At 43.7% G+C, this 23,977-nt stretch overlaps 1 protein-coding gene across 10 annotated transcripts in view; it reads left to right on the forward strand.

The window, feature by feature from the left end:
- The window catches only part of MEF2A (myocyte enhancer factor 2A), a 707,982-nt gene that overhangs the window by 190,299 nt on the left and 493,706 nt on the right, over positions 1–23,977 (forward strand). For all 10 annotated transcript variants that reach the window (XM_085644526.1, XM_085644528.1, XM_085644525.1 and 7 more), the window contains exon 3: positions 1,128–1,331. In XM_085644526.1, the coding sequence (XP_085500652.1) occupies positions 1,128–1,331 (204 nt within the window). The remainder of the gene's footprint in view (positions 1–1,127; positions 1,332–23,977) is intronic.

The raw sequence follows: 23,977 nt of genomic DNA on the forward strand, positions 1-23,977 counted from the left end.
TCCGCTTGTGTTTTTTGCGTGCTGAGGTTTAAACTTGTGTTTGCACTATTATAAGTTGGTGCCAAGCAAGTTTTGGGCAGGATAAAAGGTGCTAAGTGCCAAGTGTGTTTTGGAGCCACCAGTCTCTGTAACCATGCTGTTTAAACTAAAGGAAGCAGTTTATAGATGGAAACATAAAGCCAAGCAGTAGTTGAGAAAATGTGTTATGTACTTAACTTGTACTCAGCAAGTAATGAGCAAGGTTTATTAGGTCCCTTACCTCCTCGGGAAGACCCCGCAAGTCATATGTCCGTCGTAGTGAGTGAAAATGCACTGCATTCATCAACCCAAGGAGGATCCGCTCCAATTGTGAATTACTGAAGAACTAAAGGAGAGCATGTTAAAAAATAAAATTAAAAAAAAACATAAGCTTAAACTTAATTTATACTTCTTAAGCCTCCCTGTAAAATCGTGACAAGCGTTTTAATGGTTTGTTGGTATAGGGAATCTCACACAAACTTTGCAAAAATAATTCTTGTGTAACAAGTATGTTCTTTAAAAAAGTGCCTTATTAACTTAATAATTTGTGCCAATTTAATTGCAAATAAATCGATGTGGAAATGAGTAGTTCATGTTGACCAACACAGGAAAAATTATTAATTGATGGCCAGAAAGAAAACCTCTCATTAAATTGATTTTACACAGCCTGTCAAGGGCATGTCTCCAAACATGTTCTCAAGGATCCAGCTTTACTGACACTTTTCCTTTTTAGAACTACTTTCAGTTTTGCAAGATTAAGGCTTGTATGTAGATGTTGGGCAAATAGCATGCTTAAATGGAAACCGTGACCTATGGGCTCTTAAGTTAAACATCTTACATTTAATTTGAGTCAAGTTGAGTTAGTGAATTTTTTGACTGGCCATGATATATAGCAGCATATGGGGTCTGCCATGCCATTAATTGTGTGCTAACACTTCCTCCTTGACTTGTGCGTCATATGAGTTGGTGAATCTGACTTCATAATGATCAAATCAACATTTCAGTGAGGTTAATAGTTTAAACACAAAGGGCAAAAACATCTTTAGAATAAAACTGCCATGTTTCCCCAGAACCTGGATGGTAAAAACCTAATGTCTTTTTTTTCGTAGGTCACCTTCACTAAGAGGAAGTTTGGGTTAATGAAGAAAGCCTATGAACTAAGCGTTCTCTGCGACTGCGAAATTGCTCTGATAATCTTCAACAGCTCCAACAAACTGTTCCAGTATGCTAGCACAGACATGGATAAAGTTCTTCTTAAGTACACTGAGTACAACGAGCCACACGAAAGCAGAACCAACTCTGACATTGTTGAGGTAACTAATGCTTTCTTCAACTTACTGTAGCAAAGAGTACCTTTTATTTTTTTCCATTTTTGTTCGATTTACATTCAGTTCAGTTGAACCACTGTAAAAAGAAATTTTGTGGAATTCTAGGGTTTGTTCCAAAGACCAGGCTTCTTAGATTTGGCTTGAGGCACATTGTTTTATTTTTGTCCAGAGCTATTTGAAAGGTATGTTCTGCACATCATATGATCGAACAGTGTTTTTATTTTTTCCAATTTAAAATGAAATGTAAATACATCAGTAAAAATAGCAAGAGACCAGATTGAGATCATCACAAGTAATCCATGAAAGGCATCCAAATGTCCTTGTAGGTAAATACCATCGTGAGAGGGCCTAAGTTTAGCAGTAACATACTTGAAAATGGTATAGCCACGGCCACTGGAAATATGCGATTGTGTAGCTGCAGTCTTTATCGCATAATTATGGGGGATCGCTATATTGTGGAATGGACTCTTTTCCATCTAAAAATATACCAAATTAGAGATCTTCACACTGGCACAAGTAATTTGTTTTTGTGCTCCATGTACAAGGGCGCGGATGGACTCCAGAAAGAAACTGTCAGTGCTTGGATGGTGCCTCGTTGCAGCTCTAGCTGTCACTTTGGCGTGGAGCTAAGTCTATGCGGAGCTTCACAGTGCCAACTGATGGCATGCAAGAGCTTTGCTGAAAAATCTTCCAGATCCAATCTGGCGCTAGGGATTTTCTGAAGGTGAATTATCTCGGGTTAGAGTGCCCACCACAAAAAGCATTACCAAAGTTAAGTATCTTGTTCATTAAGAAAGTCATTAGATTCAGTTGCATCTCCGTCAATATTGTTAATGGTAGTTATGGCCCTGGAAGCTATTAGTTTTTTTCTGAAATGCAACAATTTGTTTTATCGGCTAGCCTAGAAGGCTTATTTTATCTTAGAGTAGGCATAATCTGCTTTTCTTTCAGTTTCCTTGCCATAGGCCTATTTTGCTCATAAATCTTTGTAGATCATCAGCATTAAGAGTATGAGCGACAAGAGACACTGCCTTCACTGAGCTGCTTGCATGGGTGCTTTTTTTTCTTGATGAGGCAGTGCCCAAAATATTTTCTCGCAAGACCTTCACGTAAGTCGCGAACAATAATCACTCAACAATTTTCCAGCTCTAGGAAGAGCTTAACATAAACTAGCAAATACTAGCATCAGCTAAAGGCATAAGTCAACTACAGATTTGACCAAGAGAAGTGAGGTATTCAAATGTCTTTGGTTAGAGCATGCAAAACATTGCATGATGAGAGACAATGCTAAATGATGTAAGTTTACTCTTATGGAGTATTAAGCCTCGGTATATCTAAGTGCTGAGTGAGAATAGCTAAAGACTGCTTTGCAGAGCTGTCTATGAGAACCTAGATTATTGTACAGATAAGCAAATAAAGAAACTGAAATGAAATCCAGTATTTGTAAAGCGCACAATTACCCGAGGGTGTCAAGGCGCTTGGGGCGTCGGGAAGATTAAGCATTAGGAAGAATCTTTGTGTAATCTTGATAGAAATAGATTCACCAAACATTTATTACCCCATATGTATTAGCTCCCAGATACATGCACTTTCCCAAAAAGTGTGAGTCAAAGCACTCTGAACCACTTGTATTTGGGGCCAAAGACTTTTGGACAACCCTATGTAAAGGGTGTTTCTCTAGTCCGTGGTTGAGCCAATTAGAGATGTCACAGCTTGGTCTCTGAATAAATGGGTCACACAAAGTTGGAACTTTTATAGCTGAGTGGTGTTGGCCACACTTCTATTTGGTACTATTAAAGTTTCAACACCATATGTCCTTACTGTCTCCAGAAACTGATCTAGGTCTTGTCAGAGGTAAGTTTGGGCCAGTGGATAGATATTCCAAATCTGAAAGCTGGCTGCTGCCATACCCACATTTCCTTCCAGACAGGCCAGTACCTGCGCATTGTTCCCCTAGATTCAAAACGTGGACCATGATCAGATGAGCCTGATGATCAACATGGGTATTTAATCTACTGCCGAAGAACAAAGCCCACTTGAAGGACTCCATGTGTCCACTGGCAAAATCTGAATATGGGTTGTCTAAGTCATGGCACTGAAACAATTTTATTCAATATCGTGGGTAGCATCAGGCAGATAGCCTGTGAAAGACCTTTTGATTTGTCCTCTCTGTTTGACACTGTGGACGACAACAGTCTGTTAGGCTGCAAACAGTGGGTGTGATTAATAAACCAAAATTAAGATTGATTCACTCATTTCTTTTTTTTTTGTAAATCTTTTTATTAAACCTTCATTGACATCTGACATCTAATACAGAGGAATCACTTACATCATACTCAGAGGAATAAACATTGACACCTTTTATGCCAGAACGTCATGAGAGTAGACTATGGGGTAGAGGGATCATCTGCGTCAATGTTAAATGGAGGATTGCAGATATGGCCACGGTAGGAGTTCCAGGGGTCCCACATTTTAGACCACTTCCTGGGGCATCCTCGGGCAGTATAAACTGTCTTTTCCCTATACATACACCAGTCAAGGTCTTCCTTCCAAGCCTCCACTCCTGGTGACTGCACCGCCCCCCACAGTTGCGCAATGTTCCTCTTTGCCAGCATAAGCCCTAGTGTGACCCACTGTGTGTGGTGGCTATTTAGGTCCGTGGGTTCCCCTATGTTTAGGAGGCATCCACGTGCTTCGGGATGAATGACAACAGAAAGCACTTTGCTTAGTACTGTGTGGATATTTCGCCAGTATGCCTGTATATATTCGCACGCCCAAAGGATTTGGAGTAATGTTCCTTCCTGGCCACATTGTCCACTGTCCGCCCTGCCCATGCGTATCAGACTGGGCACTGTGATGTACACTCTATGGAGGATTTTGAGTTGAACTAATCGAAGTCTGGCCGAAATTTCTACTACTCTTGGTTAGGACACCGCTTCTTGCCGTTCCTCGTCATCCAACTCGATTCCATCTCTTGTCCATTTCGCACATAGCGGCCCAAGGGGGTATGCCCGGTTGTTGATTCGCATTTTATAAGTCAATGAAATAGCTTTCTCAGGCTGGTGTCCGTCCAATAATCTATCTTCCAACGGAGAGGGTTCTGGAGGGGAGGAGCCGTCTGGGAATTGGGAAGTCCGTGCGTGTCGGATTTGCGTGTAACGAAAGTATTCCGTGGCGGCCATTTGGTGGTGTTGCTGCTAGGAAGCAAAAGATTTCACTTCACCCCTTTCCCACATGTCTCTGACCTGGGAGATCCCTATGAGGTCCCATTTAGCAAAACCCTTTGATTTCCATAGGTTGCCCAGTAGTTCTGAGTCCCACAACGGGGTTGCTAGAGTCCGCTTTTGCTCCCAGCCCAGAGTTTTATTTGCGGCGTGCCAGACGCAGACCGAGTGATCAGTCGGTCCAGTCAAGGGGTACCTTTTGGGTTTGGAATAGAGTGCCCTATTGTAATTCCTGCCCGGTAGGATCCATTTATCCATAGCATACCATGTATCAGTTTGACCATAGGTGCCCTGGTTGATGGCTGCTAGTTGGACTTCCCAATAATATTGTTTAATATCGGGGAGGCTAATCCCACCGTTGTACCAATTTAGTGTGAGCTTGGTCAATGCTATGCTGGGTTTCCCGTCCCACAACAGATCTCTCTGGAGACCTTCGATCTCTCTGAAATACTGTGCTGGGACAGGGTCCAAAGTATTCTGTAACGTGTAGAGGAAACGGGGCAGCGACATCATCTTGAAGAGGGCTGCTTTGCCCAGTGATGAGTGGGAGGGTTTTCCAGCTGGCTAGGTCACGTTTTAGTCTCTGCAGCGGCGGGAGAAGGTTTTGGGTATAGCGTAGGTTGGAGTCCATCGTAACATATATTCCCAGAAACTATAAGCCCACCGTGTTAATTTGGATCAGGCAGCCAGTCGGGGTGGGGGGGGGCGGAGAGAGGAGGGAGGGTGATGAGCCTTTGAGGACATATAGGAGGGATTTAGTCCAATTAATGGAGAAACCAGAATACCTACCAAGGATTGCCATAATGTCCAGGACACACACACACACACACACACACACACACACACACACACACACACCAATGACCTCCTCAGAGAGGCCAGGAACAGAAGGATATCTGCATACAAGGAGATACGGTCTTCCCATTCTGGAGACCAGTGCAGACCTCGTATCTCTGGATCCTGGCGAATCCTGGCTGTGAGTGGTTCAAGGGCGAGGGCGAAAAGGAGGGGGGGGAAGGGGGCAGCCCTGCCGGGTACCCCGATTTAAAGTGAATTTGACTGTGTTCTTGTTGTTGACTACAACTTGCGCTTGGGGTTCTGAGTATAGAATTCGTACCCACTGAATGAAGTTCGGGCCAAATCCCAGCTTCGCAAGAACACCAAAGAGGTAGAGCCATTCGATAGTGTCAAATGCCATGGTTGCATCCATGGAAACAACCACGGCATCTTTTTGGATGGTATTAATTCTTATCCAGTATTAGGGGTGTCTTTCATAGATTCACATGCCTGAAAGACACCCCTAATACTGGATAAGAAACGCGTTACTTACCTGTAACAGCAGTTATCCAGTATTGGTGTCTTTCATAGATTCACATGCAACCCTCCCACCTCCCCTGGAAGGACTCACGTCTCTCTCTAACTGTATTACGCCTACCTAGCTTGGTGCGTACGAAAATCTGAGGGACTGAGGCTCCTGCCAGGAAGGTTCTAGAGGGAGGTGATAGCTGATTGGCTGACTCTAAGAGTTTGGTCCTTTTTACATAAGGACTAGGATAGGCTGCTAAGGGGAGGCCCTTAGGCCTATTTTTCTCTATGTATGTCTATAGGACATTACTTTTTTATGTACCGGAGGCTCCCGTCTCGACGACGGGGAATGATTCAGGCATGTGAATCTATGAAAGATACCAATACTGGATAACTGCTGTTACAGGTAAGTAACGCGTTTCTTCCTAGCACTCCATGCAGTCTGCGTAGGTTCAGCGCCGTATTACGGTGCGGCATAAAGCCGGATTGGTCGGGATGGACTAGGCTTCCAATTATTTTGACCAGACGAATTGCAAGGATTTTGGACAGGATTTTGGGTTCTGCGTTTAATAATGAGATCAGCCTATACGAGGCACATTCGGTTTTGGGTTTACCCTCCTTATGAATAGTGACCAATGTGGCCAATCGCTGATCTTGCGACAGAATCCCCAACTTTGCGCTCTCTTCGAACAAGGCCTTCAGATACGGGGCTAGTTTGTCTGGTCGCAGTTTGTAGAGTATGATGGGCAGACCATTTGGGCCTAAGGCCTTACCGGAGCGCAATGATCTAATAGCTTGCGCTATTTCGTCATTAGTTAACGCACAGTCTAAGAAATGCCGGTCTTCCTCTGACAGGACTGGGAGTGCAATGTCCCGAAGTAAGTCATGGGAATCGTCCTCGGAGTACAGCGCACTTGTAGTATACACTGCCTCATAGTGGGTGGCAAAGTGATTCACGATTTCTTAAGGGTCGGTGGTAATTGTGGCATCTGTACCTACCAATGTCTACACCAAGCGATCACCCATTCCTTTTTGTCGAGCCAGGCGATCAGTTTCCCAGCTTTATCCCCTTGGTCATATATTCTACCCAATTTTTCCCTGCCAAGGGCTTTGGCCCTGTCTGTTGCTAACGCTTTGTACTCCTTCTGCTTGAGGCGTAATGTATGCAGTTTCTCCCGAGTTACCCCGGGTACTAGGTCCCCTTCCAGTCTAACTATTTTTGCCTCTATTGCTGCAATCTTTCTGTCCATCTTTCTTCGTGCCAGCGATAAGCGACAGCACTTGTCCCCGAATTACAGACTTAAACGCTTCCCACAGGGTCTGGGGAGATTTTACTGAGCCCTTGTTCTCCTGGAAGTAGGCGTCTATGGCTTTTAATAATGCTTTCTGGATTCCTGGGACTCGGAGATACCATGGGATAATTGGGGCGACCCTCCCCACTTGAGTTTGGCCTAGGACTACGTGAACCCACACCAGGGAGTGGTCCGAGATTCCACTTGCTAAGTGTTTGACTTCACAGATGTGAGCTGCTTGAGAAGCCGGGATCAGGATATAATCAATGCGGGAGAGGCTATGGTGAGCTCCGGAGTGAAAAGTATGTTGGATTGTCTCTGGGTGATGTAACCTCCACCCAGCCCCAGTCCATCGAGAAAATCAGGCAGCCACCTGTTAGAGGACCTGAGTTCGCGTGGAGGGTGTCTGTCTAGAGTGCCCGAAGCCAGAGTTGAAATCCTCTCCGACCACCAGGAGGCCCTCTGGCAAAGAGAGTAGGAAAGTGCCCAAATTGGTAAATGTAGTATGTTGGAGACCAAGTGGCACATAAACCGACAGGAGTGTAAGCGTGTAGCCCTCCCAAGCACCAGAGACTCCTACATATCTGCCTCTGTCATCCGTCCAGGTTGAACTCACGACTAAAGGGAAGGAAGTTTTCACCATTATGCCTACTCCCCGTGAGTTAGTCGTGAACCCTGCATGTGCTATCAATTGGTATCCCCACCTATTGAGTGCCTTACAGGAATTGCCCACAAGACGCGTCTCCTGGAGCAGAATAACATCTGGGGCGTGGTCCTGATGTGTTCCAATACGACACTACGCTTAATTTTGTCCCTAAGTCCATTAACGTTCCAGATCAATAGTTTAATACTTTTGTCCCATTGGGTACTCATCGGGGTCATAGTAAAGTCCATGTTCCTCTGCATAATTGTCAGCTTTTATCGTCGATGCATCTTGAACAACGTAAAACAACAATAACAGCCCAACCCAGCTCCCCCCACCTCGGCCCCCCCCCCCCGCCCCCCACTTCCCCTTCCCATTGAGAAAAACAAAAAAAACTATAAAGGAAGAACTCCCATTTCGATTCACTCATTTCTTAATTAATTTTATCACCATAAGAAGTGCTTGTTCCAGCCAGCAACTACCAAAGTAAGGTGCGGGGTGCCCCAAGGTTCCCAGCTCTCAAAGTGCTTGTTTAACACCTATATCAAGGCACTTTGTAATGAGTTATAGAGCAGAGGACCTGTGTTCCAGAATTAGGGTAGGGATACCCGGCAAGTTGTAGATGTTAAACCTCCCTTGTCCAGCTTGTTCTATTCCAATTGTATGTCGTACGCATCAGCAACTGGTCGAAAATAAAACTACTCTCTCTCAATTAGCAAACCGCAGATTCTCTGACCCCTCTCCCACGTTACTCCAGCGTTCTGAGACTTTACTGACTATACACCTTTGATTGGTAGTCGCAAAATCCTTTTTTACTAAATCTAAAACACCGGGGTGACTTTTACCCAGATCAGGCTAAATAGTTGTCAATGCTGAGGAAAATCATATTTATTCTCTCTCTCTTTTACGAAGATGCTGTCATTGGATAGTCTGCTTCATGTGAGCCTGCTGTTTCATTGTTTTCCCGCTGGCAGAACACCTCTGAACAAGTTAGTTGGCGTAAAATGAAGTAGCTAGATTGGAAAGATGACTTTAGTAAAATGATCACCTCATAGAAGTGAGAAAGAAGTTACTTTGGGTGTGTGATGAGAACAGAATTAAGTCTGTAGTCCTTAATGTACTACGTCACAGCTAACTAGGATATGTAAAGAATAGAAACACTGTTTCTAGCTGCCTGCTTAACACTAGGTTCCACAGACTCCTACTGACAAATCTCAGTAGGTGGAGGAAACGTATTAGAAATACATTCATGGGAGGCTAGCCTTGCAGCCCCTCCCTGCTGCTTATGAACCACGGCTTCGCTTAGTGCTAAATCACTGATGTATTTGCGCACCGTAGTAAATTCTTACTCACTTGAACCTTGCCCTGCACGATCAAATACACCACCACGCTGCATACCTTTTCATCCTAGTTGTTACTTCAGTTAAAAGATGTTCAGTGCCTACAGATAAAATGAAGTGTGCTAAATAAGTGCATTCTCGATCAATCCTATGGCGAAAGAGATACCATCTGGATTTAGTGAGTAAGATTTTACTGGAATTTCTTTTTTTTCTAAAACGATGCCCATTATTTTTCAGTGGAATAGAGGTGAAGGCAATGTGGTCCTTGACTACCTGCTTCTAGGTACTGATAGCAAACTAGACCTTGTCAAAAAGGGAAGTTGGTTGGCTATCGTCATTCAGGATCCAAACATCTAGGTTACATTTTTTTTATTGCCAAATTCCGTTTTAATAGGTTCTGAACGTACTTGGTATCACATTAAAGTCACTAGTAAATAAGTGAAATCTAAAACTAAATGCAGTTTAATGTAATTAGATGGGTCGTTGTGGGATTAGAAAGATCAAGTTATGAGGGGTTTGTTTGTGGCTTTCAAATTATCATTTATTTTTTTGTCATTCTGTGCTTGGTGGTATCTAGTACATTCGGTTCCTACAGGGATTGTAATGGTTACCTACAGTGCTCATTTTAAGACAGATTGTCAGATTCTACCTTGGTTTCCAAATGGATTTAGGAATTTATTCTGTATTTGCATGGTTTTTTTTTTGTTGACCAGTTGTGTAATTTTAGGCATGTTTTTATTTGTCGAACTTGAGTATTTTTCATTTGCGTACCTATTTTGGTGGTGCCATAATAGCTTTGATTTCCTGAGGGCAGTCCTTTATCTTCCATCATTATGGATACATGTCTTTAATGTGTTATATGTAGTGCATATATATGGGCTTTGGATGGTGTCGGACCATTTAGATCCCTGTGAGTGTGCAAACATTGCAAAGTTTAAGTGAGATTCAAGTAGAAGTAAATTTAGAGATCAACGCCCATCAATGTTTATTATTTTTAGATTTGTTTTATTGTATGTTCACACAAACATAAAATAGCTGCTATGTGGTCAGCCACATATCAAAGGAAAACTGACACATTTTCATCTTTCAAAATAGTATATTTACTGTAAATAAGGTTGCATCGAATGACCAGGCCTGATATTAACAATAAATAGCATAAACATGGTCAAACCTAATAATTGAAGTTGAGTAAACAATGAGAACCAATTGCATTCCAGTGACTTTTACTGTAATCTGAGTGGTGATTAACAATTGGGTTTTTAAGGCATGGAGAGATAAGTGTTGTGCGAGGGGGGGGGGGGGGAAGTGAGGGGAAGTTCCATTACCGGCATCAGTGCTCCCATAGGCGCACAGTGAATTCACTTACATATATGCTCTTCCCCCAGTATCTAATGCTAATTCGTGTTCTCTCTTCTAACTGCATGTCCAGCGAAGGGTAATTGGCAAAAGTTGGCATGCCACTCGCTTCCAGCTTTCACATTCCATATCTGCAGGGTCTAATGAGACCTGGTGTCCTCCTTGGCCCTTTAAGTACCATGGCATCCCACATCGTCACACCAGTTCTCCCTCCATCTGCCCGCTGCATGTGGTGCTGTGCCTCACCCTCTGCTCATTTCAGCAGTTCCGAGGACCAAATTTTCAATTGGGGCCCCTAAACCGGCTTTAATGTCTTTGCTATCTCTATCTTATCCAGGAGCCATACCAACTCAGCAATATCTTAATTATTTTATATACACCGAGTATGTTAGTCTCTAGCTAGTGCAGGTAATCCCAGTTAGTCATCTCCTTTACTAAGTCATGTACCGATTCCCAGTAACTGACCAATACCTAACCGTGTCAGAACATTTGAGTCCTTTCCGCCTCTGGGCTCTAGCTGCAGGGCAGTCCCCAAATGCATTGAAATATGTCCTATGCATCCTGAAGGGGGTGGGTACGCACTCTGCAAGATCTTACATTGGATTGGTTTAAAACAAGCGTGGCGAGATAACCTGGAAGGATACTCCAGCATTACCACTTGTTCTTTGGAACTGAGCTATTTATTAGTAACATTCCCAGACGTCAAACAAAGGAGCAATGTTTACCTTCGGTTGTTGCCCCAAACATCAGTATAATGTTGTGATGGCCTTTTTTGGCCTTCCGTGTGTAAGAAGACAATTAGGTGTGGCGTGCTTATGGAAGATTGTGCAGTACCCTGTTTCCAAGTTGAACTAAGGCTCTGAACATTGAAAATTGCCCCTTTGGGACCCACACATTCTGACTAAATTTGTTAGATGTCATCAGTACTTGCTCTCTGAACAGATCCCTCCAAACCCTCACTCCAGCCAAGTTCTAACATTCCTTATCAGTTATAGTTCCGATCTCACTCCGGCTTTTATATAGCTACAGTGGAAGCGTTGGAGCGTATGCTGCAAACAAAGCAGCACGGCTTAGACTTCTCTTCCAGCAGTGCCTGGCAACATTCACCAATTTAGATCCATTCTCAGCCAGAAGTCTCACTACATCCGCCGACTGACCCATATACTCTAGCTCTGGTGAGCTATTTAGTACAATTAAAAATCGGTCACTGCCAACCCCTTCTTGCTGTAATTTACATAATGCCGCCTTGAACCTCTCTCCTCCCACCCCGCCCCCAGATCAAATGCGATGGCAATCCATGAACCTGTTTGAAGGCTCTTGTGGGCACCTGGACAGGGACGTTGGAATAGAAGTGAAATTAATCTAGGCAAAAGCACGGTCTTGGCTATCCCTAGTCTACCCATTTCTTACAGCGCAGTTTAGTCTAGAATCGGTGAGACTACCTGACCGCTCCCACTAACCTTGCAATGTTACCCTCTTTCACATCGACATCTTCATGAATGATTTGGATGGCCAAATATGTTTTGATACCAGCGTTTCCTGCAGCTGGGGTGGATCTGTAACCAGAGTCCCAGCCTTCAGTGGGAAAACAGAGGACCAGACCTTATTCACCAGGAAACGGATTGCCTGCCAAATCCTCCAACTGAGCCAACATCACTGACGGATCCAAACCAGGATCTCACAGATATATTAACACATCATCCGCATGGTGACACCATGTGTGTAACCTTGCACTGTGACTCTCATAGGGCATTCCATCAGCCTAGGCATTGCTGCCATTGGCTCTATTGCTAGTGCAAAAAGCAGGGAGAAGATGGAGCAGCCATGGTATGTACCCTACTCGATAACCATTGCCTCAGACATCATTCAATCGGTCCATACCCTCGCTGTGGGTTTTTGCATACATTAATCTCACCCATTTCCCAAAATCCACCCTACACCTCCTTTCCTCCAGTATCACTTGAAAGAAAGCCCAATCCAGAGTACCCAAGGTTTTCTCCATATCTATCATCTCCAGGTCCAGGTCGGGGCTTTTTACCAAATGGTAGACCCAGCAAATATTTGGCGACATATTCCTACCAGGAATGAAGTCTGACTAGTGCACCCAGACTAGTCCCAGTAGCAGTGGGGATAAACATGTCACTAGTAGCTTGACTAGGATCTTATAGTCTATGTTCAATATGGACAAGGGCTAAGAGCCCACGTCCGGGGGACCTCTTCTTGATATTTAGCAAACCCTCATTCCTAGCATGATCATGTACCTTCAAAAGACTGGGAGCCAACTCATTCCAGAAATGTGCTTGAAATTCCTGAGGAAGTCCATCTCCACCCAGAGTCTTACCCATCGCTAATCCCTTTATTGCAAGCTTTATTACTTCCAGTATGATGGGAAGCTCAAGGATCTGCTCCAAATCTGCTGGCAACCAAGGCAAGCCAGCAGCATGTACAAATCAACGCTGTTCGTGTAAGTCACGGTCTCCAACTTACCTATATAATGCAGTGTAAAATCTTTACACCTCATTTATCCCACACTGAGTTGAAACTATGCTATAATTTGCTTTGTGTATGCTAGTAATTGGGCGGTGCGCCCCTATCCTACTTAATCAGCCGGACCAGCAACCTACCAGCTTTATTGAAGTCAGTGTCTTTTGGCAGCATAGGCTTTATAATGTTGATGACTTAACCTACCCAAAGTCTCTCTGTAATCCTAGTTTGCACAGGTTGAAGCCTTTTCAATGGAACATTGTCACCAGCCACCTCTATCATCTTTAACTCATTCTCAAGCTTAGTGATACTGCACTCCAGATCTGTTCGCTCACCATATGTCATACCCATACACAAACTATATATTGGGACTTTAAAGGCTTCCGATTCATTCTCTACACTCCCGGAAGTTCCATCATTCCCCCCCCCCCCCCCAAAAAAAGTCTCTGCATGATCAGAGAGTTTACCTATAGGGTGCATCAAGCAAAGCCACAGACTGGAGAAACCATAGTGGTACTCTGACATACACATCCCACCGCAATAGTTTGTTAACATATTCAGTGTTCTGGAACTCCCCGTATTGATGTGCAAAGCGCAGTAATAGATCAATTCTAGTGTGTGATGTGTGTGCATGCAAATAAAATGAGTAATCCTGCTCACGTTTTAGCATTATGTGCCAAACGTTGACCAACTCCCAATAAGCAACCCAAGAGGTCAGACTGTTCTCCAGTAGAACTGCCTGAGTGCCTGGCAGAGTGGGCAGAGTCACTGCAGGAGCTCAATTAAATTATTTTCTTCCAACCCCCCAGAGCATAATGTACTTCTCGTCCTCTGGTACCATCTCGGCGGTCAAATCAAGAACATCTATCTGTTCTGCATTGGGGCATAAAGATCGACCAGTCTTATCAGCTGACCATCCAGTCTTTCATTCAGAATTGTAAATCTACCCTCAGTGTCACTCCTGTGACCCACCAACTGAAAGGACATTCTGGGATCAATCTGGATTAAGGTCCCTGTTGCATAAGTGGTGTATGTCATGCTAAACCCTCCACCAATGCTGTAAACTCATCTCACTCCAATAAGATGCGTCTCTTGGAGAAAAGTGACCTGTTCACCTCCTTTTCTTTACATATGCTTGCACTTTATCTCATTGTCCTCAAGATTGGTGTTGCAAAAGCAGTTACACCACTCCCCCCTCAAACACACTTCATAAATCGGACTTTTGACTCTCCTTACTCAACCCAACATTAATCTAAACTCAGTGGAGCACACATTCCTTCCTACGTGTACTAATCTTGAGCTCAATCGAACACACAAAACAACTAACATCCACAACTGTTCCCTCCCTAGGGCCCAGTTGAAACACAGTGCTTTCCATCAACAACCTAATTATACTACACAACTGTTTGTGTGACTGACATAAATATGGGGCAGGTGAATTACCAATAAAAACAGGTAACATCCGATTCTCTGAAATCAGACGTTTTTACCGGCATGTCATATGGCCAACCCACTCACTTCTCTCCTTGTTCTCTGCCGTCCATCTATTTAGTGCCCAAAGGCTTAAACTCTTCACCTCTACCTATGGGTGGGACACCCACAAGAATTTCTATCCCTGCTTTCACTAAGTATAGCATCTCCATAGCAAGATTTTCAACAGTAACAGAAGCTTACCACCTTTTTTTGTTAAGCAAATTATAGTGAACTCCAACTAGTGAATCCGGTCAGAGGCGGGACCCCTAAAGGGGCTGTGTCAGGCCACTGTAGCAGCATAGGTGTTGTGATGACATCTGCTCCTCATGAGATCCTCCTCATCCTCTATTCCCTGGAGTTTAGAGTCTAAGTGAGTATCTTCATCTTTGTCCGTTGACAGTCTCCGTTCCAATTGGCCTGTCACATTCAACGCATCCACTTTCGCAGCTGATATTTGTTCGGTGGCGGGTTTAGTAAGCCTGGTCCTCCCAGTAGGTCTCCGTCTCTTTGTTCGGCAAGGTCTCTGGGACAGCTCCTCTACATGTGTGAAGCTGTGATCTGATGCTCATTTGTTAGCCTAACCCCAGGCCGCATTCTGTTTAGAGACACAGAGTGTCTCACCTAGGAGTATTATTTTGAAGTTAGTCGGAAAGAGCAGCATATATTTCACATCCAGTTACCACTGCGGCGCTTAGCCTCCAAGAAAGATAGACCCTTAACCTGGATTGCGACTTTGTAATCAGGAAGAGAAAGACTCTCTGGTTATGAATGGTCTTTCTGGTCTAGCTTTCTGGAAGATTGCAGGAGGTTGTCTTGATCCTGATAGTTGAGAAGCCTAGCCACTACTTACGCTGGAGAAAGCTCAAGTCACCTCTGGCACCACTTGTGCTCTGTGTGCCCTCCAGATAACGAAGTGCTGCAACAATCATTCAGGATCCTCTGTTTTCATTTTCCATTTCTCAAAGTATCTAAGCCTGTTGCAACCATCAGCATGCTCAGGAATGCCAACAATATTTACATTGTTGCAGCGTTTCCCCCTCCTCCCCCCTCCCCTCCCCCCCCCCCGCCTACCTCCCGCAGCTTTTGTTTGGGCCACCATACCCACATCTTCCTCTACCTCATTCATTTGAGATCAAAGATTATTCACCTCGGGTTGGAGTTCATCCAGGGTCTGTTCTGCTGCCACTACACTCTGACATTTTATGGTGGTCAGCTCTGGACTGTCTGTGTCTGCCATTGCAGTTGTTTTGCGTTTGATGGCATTTCTTTCATCCTTAATTATAGTCCGTATATGATCTAATTTCGAGGTACTCCTGTGCACCTGCAGCTCCTCATCGCATTCTCTGCTCTTCTCCCGTGTTAGGCCCAGATCAGCTTAGTTCTGTTGTACACCACCGCTCTTCCAGCGGGTTCTACTGGGCTTAAATTCTGTCCTTGTGATCGCTCTCAAGCAGCTGAAGTCGCCTGTTGGTTATTGCGACCCCTTCCCCATGTGAAGCCCCTCTGTGCCCATTTCCCTCCGCTCCTAACAGTGGGTTCGATCAGTGCTGAAAGCTGCGCCGAAGGGCAAGAGACATGGGTCAGCCAAATTCTCATTCTGTCCAGGTGGTAACCTCTAGATTTTAGTGCTTGAGTATGTAGTGGGATGTGACCTCTCTCAGAGAACATCTGGCTCCATTATCAGTTGGCCGTCAGTGGGTATAAACTCACCGGTGATCTCATGGTGTATGTCCAGGAACACCCCAAGAACATCCTTTATTTCTCCCCAACCCTGAACGCCCAAGGTCCGCAATGTCAACTCATTGAAACTAAACAGCTGGATGAGAAAATTGCTCATTCAGTGGGTCATCAGCTAAGCACTGCTCCCTTGAATGTGGTTCCATGTCTGCTCTCCATTCCTGCTTTTTGCCTATTGGAAGGTTGGACGGACGGATGATAAACCTTTTTTCCCCATTTTAGGTTGGCGCTGGACTCCATTGGGGCATCTCACCATACCTGCATGACTTCGCATTCTTTCACTTTGCCACGCAGCAGTTATAGGCTTGTGCTGAAAGGTGGAAGAATGCAAACTCTGAGCCGGTTACGGTTTACAGTGTTTCAGTGGGCGAAGAGACTTGCTGTTTACTCTAGACTCTACTGGGCCGTGAGAACCTAGGGCTCCAGTGAAAAATAATCTTTGCTGTTTTCATGGTACTGAAAAGGCGCGTGCATGGTATTTTTCTGTAATGTTGCAGCGGGGGAGGCGTTAACACAGACCTGCACCACTTATGGAGTTATGTACTCGCTTTGAGCCATTTACTACAAGTGGGCGAGTGTCCACAGAATGTGCGTCACTCAAGATGCAATACTCCTGACGAGGTAGGATAACTGTGGGTCTGTTTAATCACCATCATTAACACTACACACGTCTCTGGGACGAAACAGTCAAACGCGACATAAGCCATGCGCACGCAAAATACTCCGATTCTGCTTTTGGAACTGAATAGTGCATAAAAGGAGCCAACATGGACATAGGTTTATTCTGGTGAAATCTATGCATATTTTACAAGCAAAAAACATCCAGTTCATCCTTCCATAAGACTTTATGGTCTGGCATTTAAGAAAGCTTTAGCTGCTTCGCCAGACTATCGTTTTTCCCAAAAATTCATGCATAATATAAATGCGTAGAGGTGCTTTGGTCAACAGGTTTCATCTACTTGACTGTTTTAATTGCCATCACGTTTTGCTTCTGCCTGCCACAGCACAGAGCATTGGAGCGGCCCTCGCTACCATTGGTTTCTTCACTTTGAGTAACTGAACAAATACTGTGCAAGTCGTTCGTTCGTCTAAAATATTTCCTTTTTCTTAAGTGACAAAGCTGGTTTGTTCTGTTTTCTTTTTTTTTCCCTTTAAAAAAAAAAAATCGAATATTAACTCAGATGCCAGCTATTTATTTTGCATGCTGTTTGGAGTTCCTAGTCAGATGGCGATATTTTCCAGTCTCCTTTTTAAATTTGCTACTGTAAAGTTTATAAGTAAGTCTAGCTGCCTGCGATTTACGTGTTTGGTTAGGGGGTGATTTATTCTAGTCTCTTAGCAAGTAATACAAATAAAATAAAAAATACACGGCACAAATGAAAGTATTGGTATTTAAAGAATATTACTAGTAAAACGGCTGCATCCATGAAGGCTTTTTAATTCAAAAAGTTATTGCGTGCATATGGCTCCCACATTTATTAGTTTTTATTTTTGTGGCATACGCTTGCAATAAAAATAAATTAACCATCTCACCAAATTGTCCAGACCTATTGTTTTCATCACTGTTTGTTTTACAATCATCTAAATATTAAATGTGCAGTACATAGGTGGTTGGTAGGAAGTTGATTCACATTGGCTAAGACTGATGGTAACAATCGCACTTCATTCACTTGTGTGGATTGTAAATAAGGAGTTGTTGATATAAATTGCCTCCCTGCAGACTGCATTAGTGTTGTGTTCACCATGGCCACCACACACATCTGAGACCTGAAAGGAGGTAAGGATAAATACAGCCCCTCAGCAGAAGTCGAAAAGAAAATTCAGTATGTGCAGATACAAACTAATGTATTCTGGGTTTTATCAATCGTATGGTACATATTCTCGAGAAGGCAGCTACAGACTCGTATACTAATTCAAGAGATTGTCCGATCGAAAATAAATCGTGTAGAAAACTAAAACGCACAGATTGCTGGCAAAAGGTATATATTTTTTTTTTAGTTAAGGAGTATCTCCAGTAGCTCATACAGTTGAGCGATTTTGTTATCTATGGATCACGTTAATTCCTCTCTACTACAGTCTAAAATCACCGCGGCGCTGATATTACTTGAGCTAAGCGCCGTGTTTGACATGGACTCCCACCGGATCCTTTTAGATTGTCTGGAGGAGGATGGTGTCGTAGGTTTAGCCTTGGAATGGTTTATATCGTTCCTGTTTGACAGAACATTCCAAGTATCTGCCCCCCCCCCCATCCCCCCGCCCCCCCCCCATTTTCTCTCCCGCGCCCAGTCCATCGGGCAGGGTGTCCCTCAGGGCTCTGCCCTCAGTCCCATACTCTTCAATCTATACGTCCAACCCCTAGCAACGGTGGCCAGGGACAATGGTCTTACTATGGTCTCGTACACTGATGATACGCAGTTGGTGGTGGCCCTCTCCAATGACCCTACGCAGGGCGCCGCCAAATTTTGGAATGGCCTTGCAGAGGTCGCGGAGTGGATGACCACCAACTGCCTTCAGCTCAATGCCAATAAATCCGAGGTGGTGTTGGTGGGGAGAGATAAGGGACTACGGAGTGAACATTGGTGGCCCAAGACCTTGGGTTGCACTCCCACCCCCAAGTTGGTAGTAAATAATCTTGGAGTTTGGCTGAACGCCTCTTAGCTTCCAGGAGCACACAAAAAAAATAGCAGGTACCTGCTTTGGCCTACTCCGGGGATTAAGGCCCTTGCTGGGATTCGTTGACCTTTCTACTCGCCAGATGATAGTTCAGGCAGCCATCCTGTCTAGGCTGGACTATGCTAATTTGCTCCTGTTAGGGGTTAACAAGGCCGAAGTGACTCTTCTGCAACGTGTTCAGAACGCAGCAGCCCGAGTTATGCCAAGGCTTCCCAGAACCTGCTCGGCGTCGGGGGCTATCCGTCGCCTACATTGGCTGCCTATGACAAATAGGATCGAATTTAAAATTCTGTGCCTAACTTTTAAAATATTAAAACTTTCTTCCCCTGAGATTCTGTTCAATCTGTTGGCACCTTACGTACCCACACTCCAGTTTCGATCAGCTGGGCAATTTCTGGTTACGGTTCCTCGAGTGAAACGTCTCCGTGCTGGAGGACGTTCTTTTTGCTGTTTAGCGGCTAAACTGTGGAACTCCTTGCCTACGCAGATTCGATGTCTGGACAATCTGCTGTCCTTCCATAAGGCGGCCTAAACATATCTATTTCCTGTGGTTTAGTCCCCTGTTTCCTTATTGACACTGCTACCAGCGCCGGGACGCCTCTTCGCTGAGGCAGCTGTGCCCTATATAAAAAGAATTAACATAACATAACAATAGTGTTCTTGATAGGTTTAGGTCTTGTTAATGTCCACTACATGGAGCTCTACCTTGACCTGGTAAAGTGTAATGGGGAATTCAGCCAAATGAACCTTTACGCCCATGAACTACTTTGGCACACAACACCCATTGTCTGCTATGACTGAGTCATGTTCAACATAGTCACTTAAGCTTCAAAACATTTAAAGAGAAGTGGCAAAATTGTATGCAAAACTGCCATACCATTTTGGGTTGAGCAGACCTGTTCTTTAGCTGTTTGGTATGGTGCGTCTCACTGGACCCGTAGATTTTACTTACTTAAAAGGCAAGAGAGACATCCCCCAACTTTCTTGCATAAAGTTGACCTTCTTTGGTGCTGACCCCTTTCAGACATCTTTTGAGTTGAGCAGGTGTAGAAAGCACGCATGTTTCTTTCTTCGTGCTTGCAATTGGCTTTCTGACTCCTTTTTCTGGCCAGATTTGGTTATCTGCCAAACCACCATCTTTTGCTAAGTAATTTCAAATGTAAAAATGTCAATCTGTGTGGGAGGCTGTGAAATATGTCTGAGTTAATGAGGAGGGTCCTTGTTCTCTTTGTGATGGACATTCCACTGATTCTTCTGCCGCACTAGCATGTTTAATTTGCCGGTCTGCTTTGTTTACTGGTCTTTCTCCAGAGTTTGAGAATCGTGTTTTCTACATGTTTCTCAGCTGGTAATTGTGGTTTATCCGGTGGTCGTAAAATTAAGCATGTTATTTTCCTGATTCTGGTCATATTATAGTAAACACTAACACGTGCACACTGGTCATTTCATGTTCAATTCTTGTTCAGACTTCATTGGGTTTGTTCTGCTGTAGATTCAGACCCTAGCACCACAGTCACTTGTGTCTAACTGGAAAGACTTTAATGTCTGCAAATAACATAGCAAAAGCTTGGAGAATGTAATCAGCTTCTCACAGGGTTAAATCTAGGCCTGAAGTAAAGCATGCAATGATCCTACAGTATAGTGGACCCCCTGCTTTGGTTCTGAGAAGGCTGACTCCTAGCATATAGTGCTGGTTGGACTATGAACACCCAGGCTCTGACCATCTGGTGCTTTCCTTGCATTGCGAGATACCTGGCCCCAACCCCTTGGTGCTGCTTGCTTGTATTGAGAGATACTTAACACGTGCCATCATTTGCTGCCTGCTTGGACTAAACATTCCCGACTTCTCCCTTCAGTTGCTGCCTTTGGCGACATGAGAACCCTACCACCTAATTCTGCGTGTGAGAGGTGGCGCTCACCTGTAGGACACAAATGGTATGTAGTCTCTTGGTGTCCTCTTACAACACTACTTCCTTATCGTGAACAGAATAAACAATATTGTCTCTGAGATATGTGACATTAGATACATTCTTTGTCTCATAACCGGCTGGCATCCAATGTTTTTCAATCCATTTAAACCTGCCTTTGCTCTTATCTGTTTTACTCCCAACTGACCACTGTCTCGGACTGTGCGAAGTGCCAAGACTTAAAGCAGTCCTCCTGTACCACCTTTGTCAGTATACTGAGTGCACTATACAAATGAGGGCTTTTGGTAGAAAGTGCCCAGTCCATCTCTTAATGAGTACATAATCCTGTAAAGTGCCAGCTGGTGATTGCGCAAGAACTGAAAGAAAGTATCAAGAGCAGAACAAATATTTGGGAGACAGAAAGGACAACAAAGCCAAAAGATTTCACTTTGTTTAAAAGATCTTGCGGGGGAATGAGAACGCTCCCTCTCCGGATTGCATGAGAGCTGCAGAGATCTTTACAATCCTGTAAGGCACAAGTATATTCTGGTTTCATGTTAATGGAATGAGTATTGTTCAGTAAGACCAGCATAACTATTACTTAAAGAGAAAATTCAGTCTGAGGCATGAGCTGTTTTATCTGGTGGATAATGAGCAGTAACCTTCAACCGTTTCTAAAGGAGTGCGTGAGCGCTACCAAGGCCTAATCTACTCTTCATCCGTGTGCCTAGATCAACATTGTGATGGTTCTCCAGGTAACTTCTTTTAGGTTGATCCTACTAGCGAAGTCCCGCTGTTAGCCGAAACAAGAATCAGGCTCATGGCCTTCTACTCCCTTTTGTGCTCTGCAATCCTCAGAAATCACGGTTTACTACGATTGAGTGTGTATCCAAACTTGTGAAGCTACCGTCTGTGTACCCAGTTGGAGAAAGGCTTGGCCTACACTGAAGGAAGGAATATCAACAATTCAACTTTAAACAGTCAACCAGTAGTCACTGTCTTATTGCTGATATACTGCAAGTCATATATAGATCTGCTCAGTAAAACCATTTTGTGAATCTGTAATACACATGAATCAATTTTTATTTAAAATAAAATCGACCACACAGTTGCAGAAGCAGGTTACTTAAATTTAAACCCAATAACTGTGTTTTTTTTCTTCTTCTTCTTCAAAGACTACTGACAAATAAAACATACATTCAGGGTACAGTGAAGGTGCCCAAAGTTAGAAGATTAACCAACATTTACATTGTCTTAATACTTACAGGAAAATGCTGATATCTGTAGTTTGATGAAGTCTGCACATGTACAGGTCTGGTATTGTGCGGGACAAAATTAATAGACTGATTTGCAAGAACATATACAGACAAGCTCAACATCTAGATTATACTATATCTGGAGCAAATAATATGAGATAGCAAAACTGCAAGCAAATTCGCTGTTCTGGCAAGTAATGTCACGTTAAAGAAAACACAACCATCCAATGTGATATGCTATTGAAAATATCCACTCCAAAAGAAAACCTGCACATGGACACATCCCATTGTAATGAGTAATTTCTCCCCAAAATAGATTTATGTGGAAAATGCTGGGAATTTTTTTTTCGTCTTGTATTAGCCACGACTAGGAGGGCTTGCTGAAACACACACACACATAGGAAATCTGAAAATTCTATTTTGAATAACTTTGGCGCCGGTTGACGAATCCTCGTGAAATTTTCAAAACTAATGGGGCGCTCCGTTCAGCTCCTACCCTGAAAGTCTCGGGGCGATTCGTCAAGTGGGGGCCGAGAAAAAAGGGGGGTCCCAAAACGTGTTTTCCCCATGCATTTTCCCATTGGACCTTTAGTCGAAGGTACAGCCCGAACGGCTGAACAGAATTACTTGAAATTTGGCAGAGAGGTAGTCCTCCGGTCAGGGAAGTGCCTTTTGCAGGTCTGGTGTCAATCTGTTCAGTAGTTCCTGAGAAAATAGCATTTAAAAGCATATAAATATCTATAAGCGCGTACCGTGCGCGCACCGTGCGAGCACCCTAACGTGCGCGAGCGTAATTCTGATTGGTGGTTACATGTTAGTCAACATTCGAATCGGTCGAAATCAGGAAGTATCGGCCGCCATTTTGTTTGTTTTCAGTGCGAGAGTGAAAAAGGAAGGTGGCGAACGTGAAAAGGGGGCAGGGTAGAGAGTTCCTGACCCCCTAGCCTTTCCCCGAAGGCAGAAAAAAAAAAATCGCGGGGGTGCGCGCACTGTGAAAAACCAAAAAGGAAAAAAAAAATGTAATACGTAGTTTATTGTAAAATAAATATATATAAAAAAAATAATACATACATAACTTAGCATTTAAAAATCCGTACAAATTCACTGAAATAACAATAGGTTTCATACACGTTATAGTTAGGAATTAGCATTTAAAAAACCTTGCAAATTCACTTAAAAAACCATAGGTTTCACACATGTTATAGTTAGGTGGATATTTCACTCGTAAAAAACCAATGAAATTCCTCCGTTATAGTTAGTTCAGATAACTATAACTCGCGCGACCGCCACTTTATCACAAGGATGATGTCATCAGTGATGTTTTGAGTGATGTCACTGACCATGTCATAAGTGATGTAATATGTGACGTCATCAGCAGTGCATTGCGGGCGCGTGAGTTATAGTTATCTGAACTAACTATAACGGGGGAATTTCATTGGTTTTTTACGAGTGAAATATCCACCTAACTATAACATGTGTGAAACCTATGGTTTGTTAAGTGAATTTGCAAGGTTTTTTAAATGCTAATTCCTAACTATAACGTGTATGAAACCTATGGTTTTTTCAGTCTATAGATATAGATATAGATATAGATATATATATATATCACCTTCGTTTCCCCAAGAGGATTCCTCACGCACTCACGGACAGAAGCCAAGCTTAGCCAGTAAAGTTTTGTAGTAATCCATTTAATCACAGCGTGCCAGTTCTAACAAAGGACTCTACGCGTTTCACCTCCCCTGAGGCTTGTTCACCAGATTTACCCGTGAGAATCTCGTGAACAAGCCTCAGGGGAGGTGAAACGCGTAGAGTCCTTTGTTAGAACTGGCACGCTGTGATTAAATGGATTACTACAAAACTTTACTGGCTAAGCTTGGCTTCTGTCCGTGAGTGCGTGAGGAATCCTCTTGGGGAAACGAAGGTGATGTTGCAAACGGCTTG

The sequence above is a fragment of the Triturus cristatus genome, chromosome 3_1 (assembly GCF_964204655.1).
Source record: "Triturus cristatus chromosome 3_1, aTriCri1.1, whole genome shotgun sequence".
NCBI classification, from domain to species: domain Eukaryota; kingdom Metazoa; phylum Chordata; class Amphibia; order Caudata; family Salamandridae; genus Triturus; species Triturus cristatus.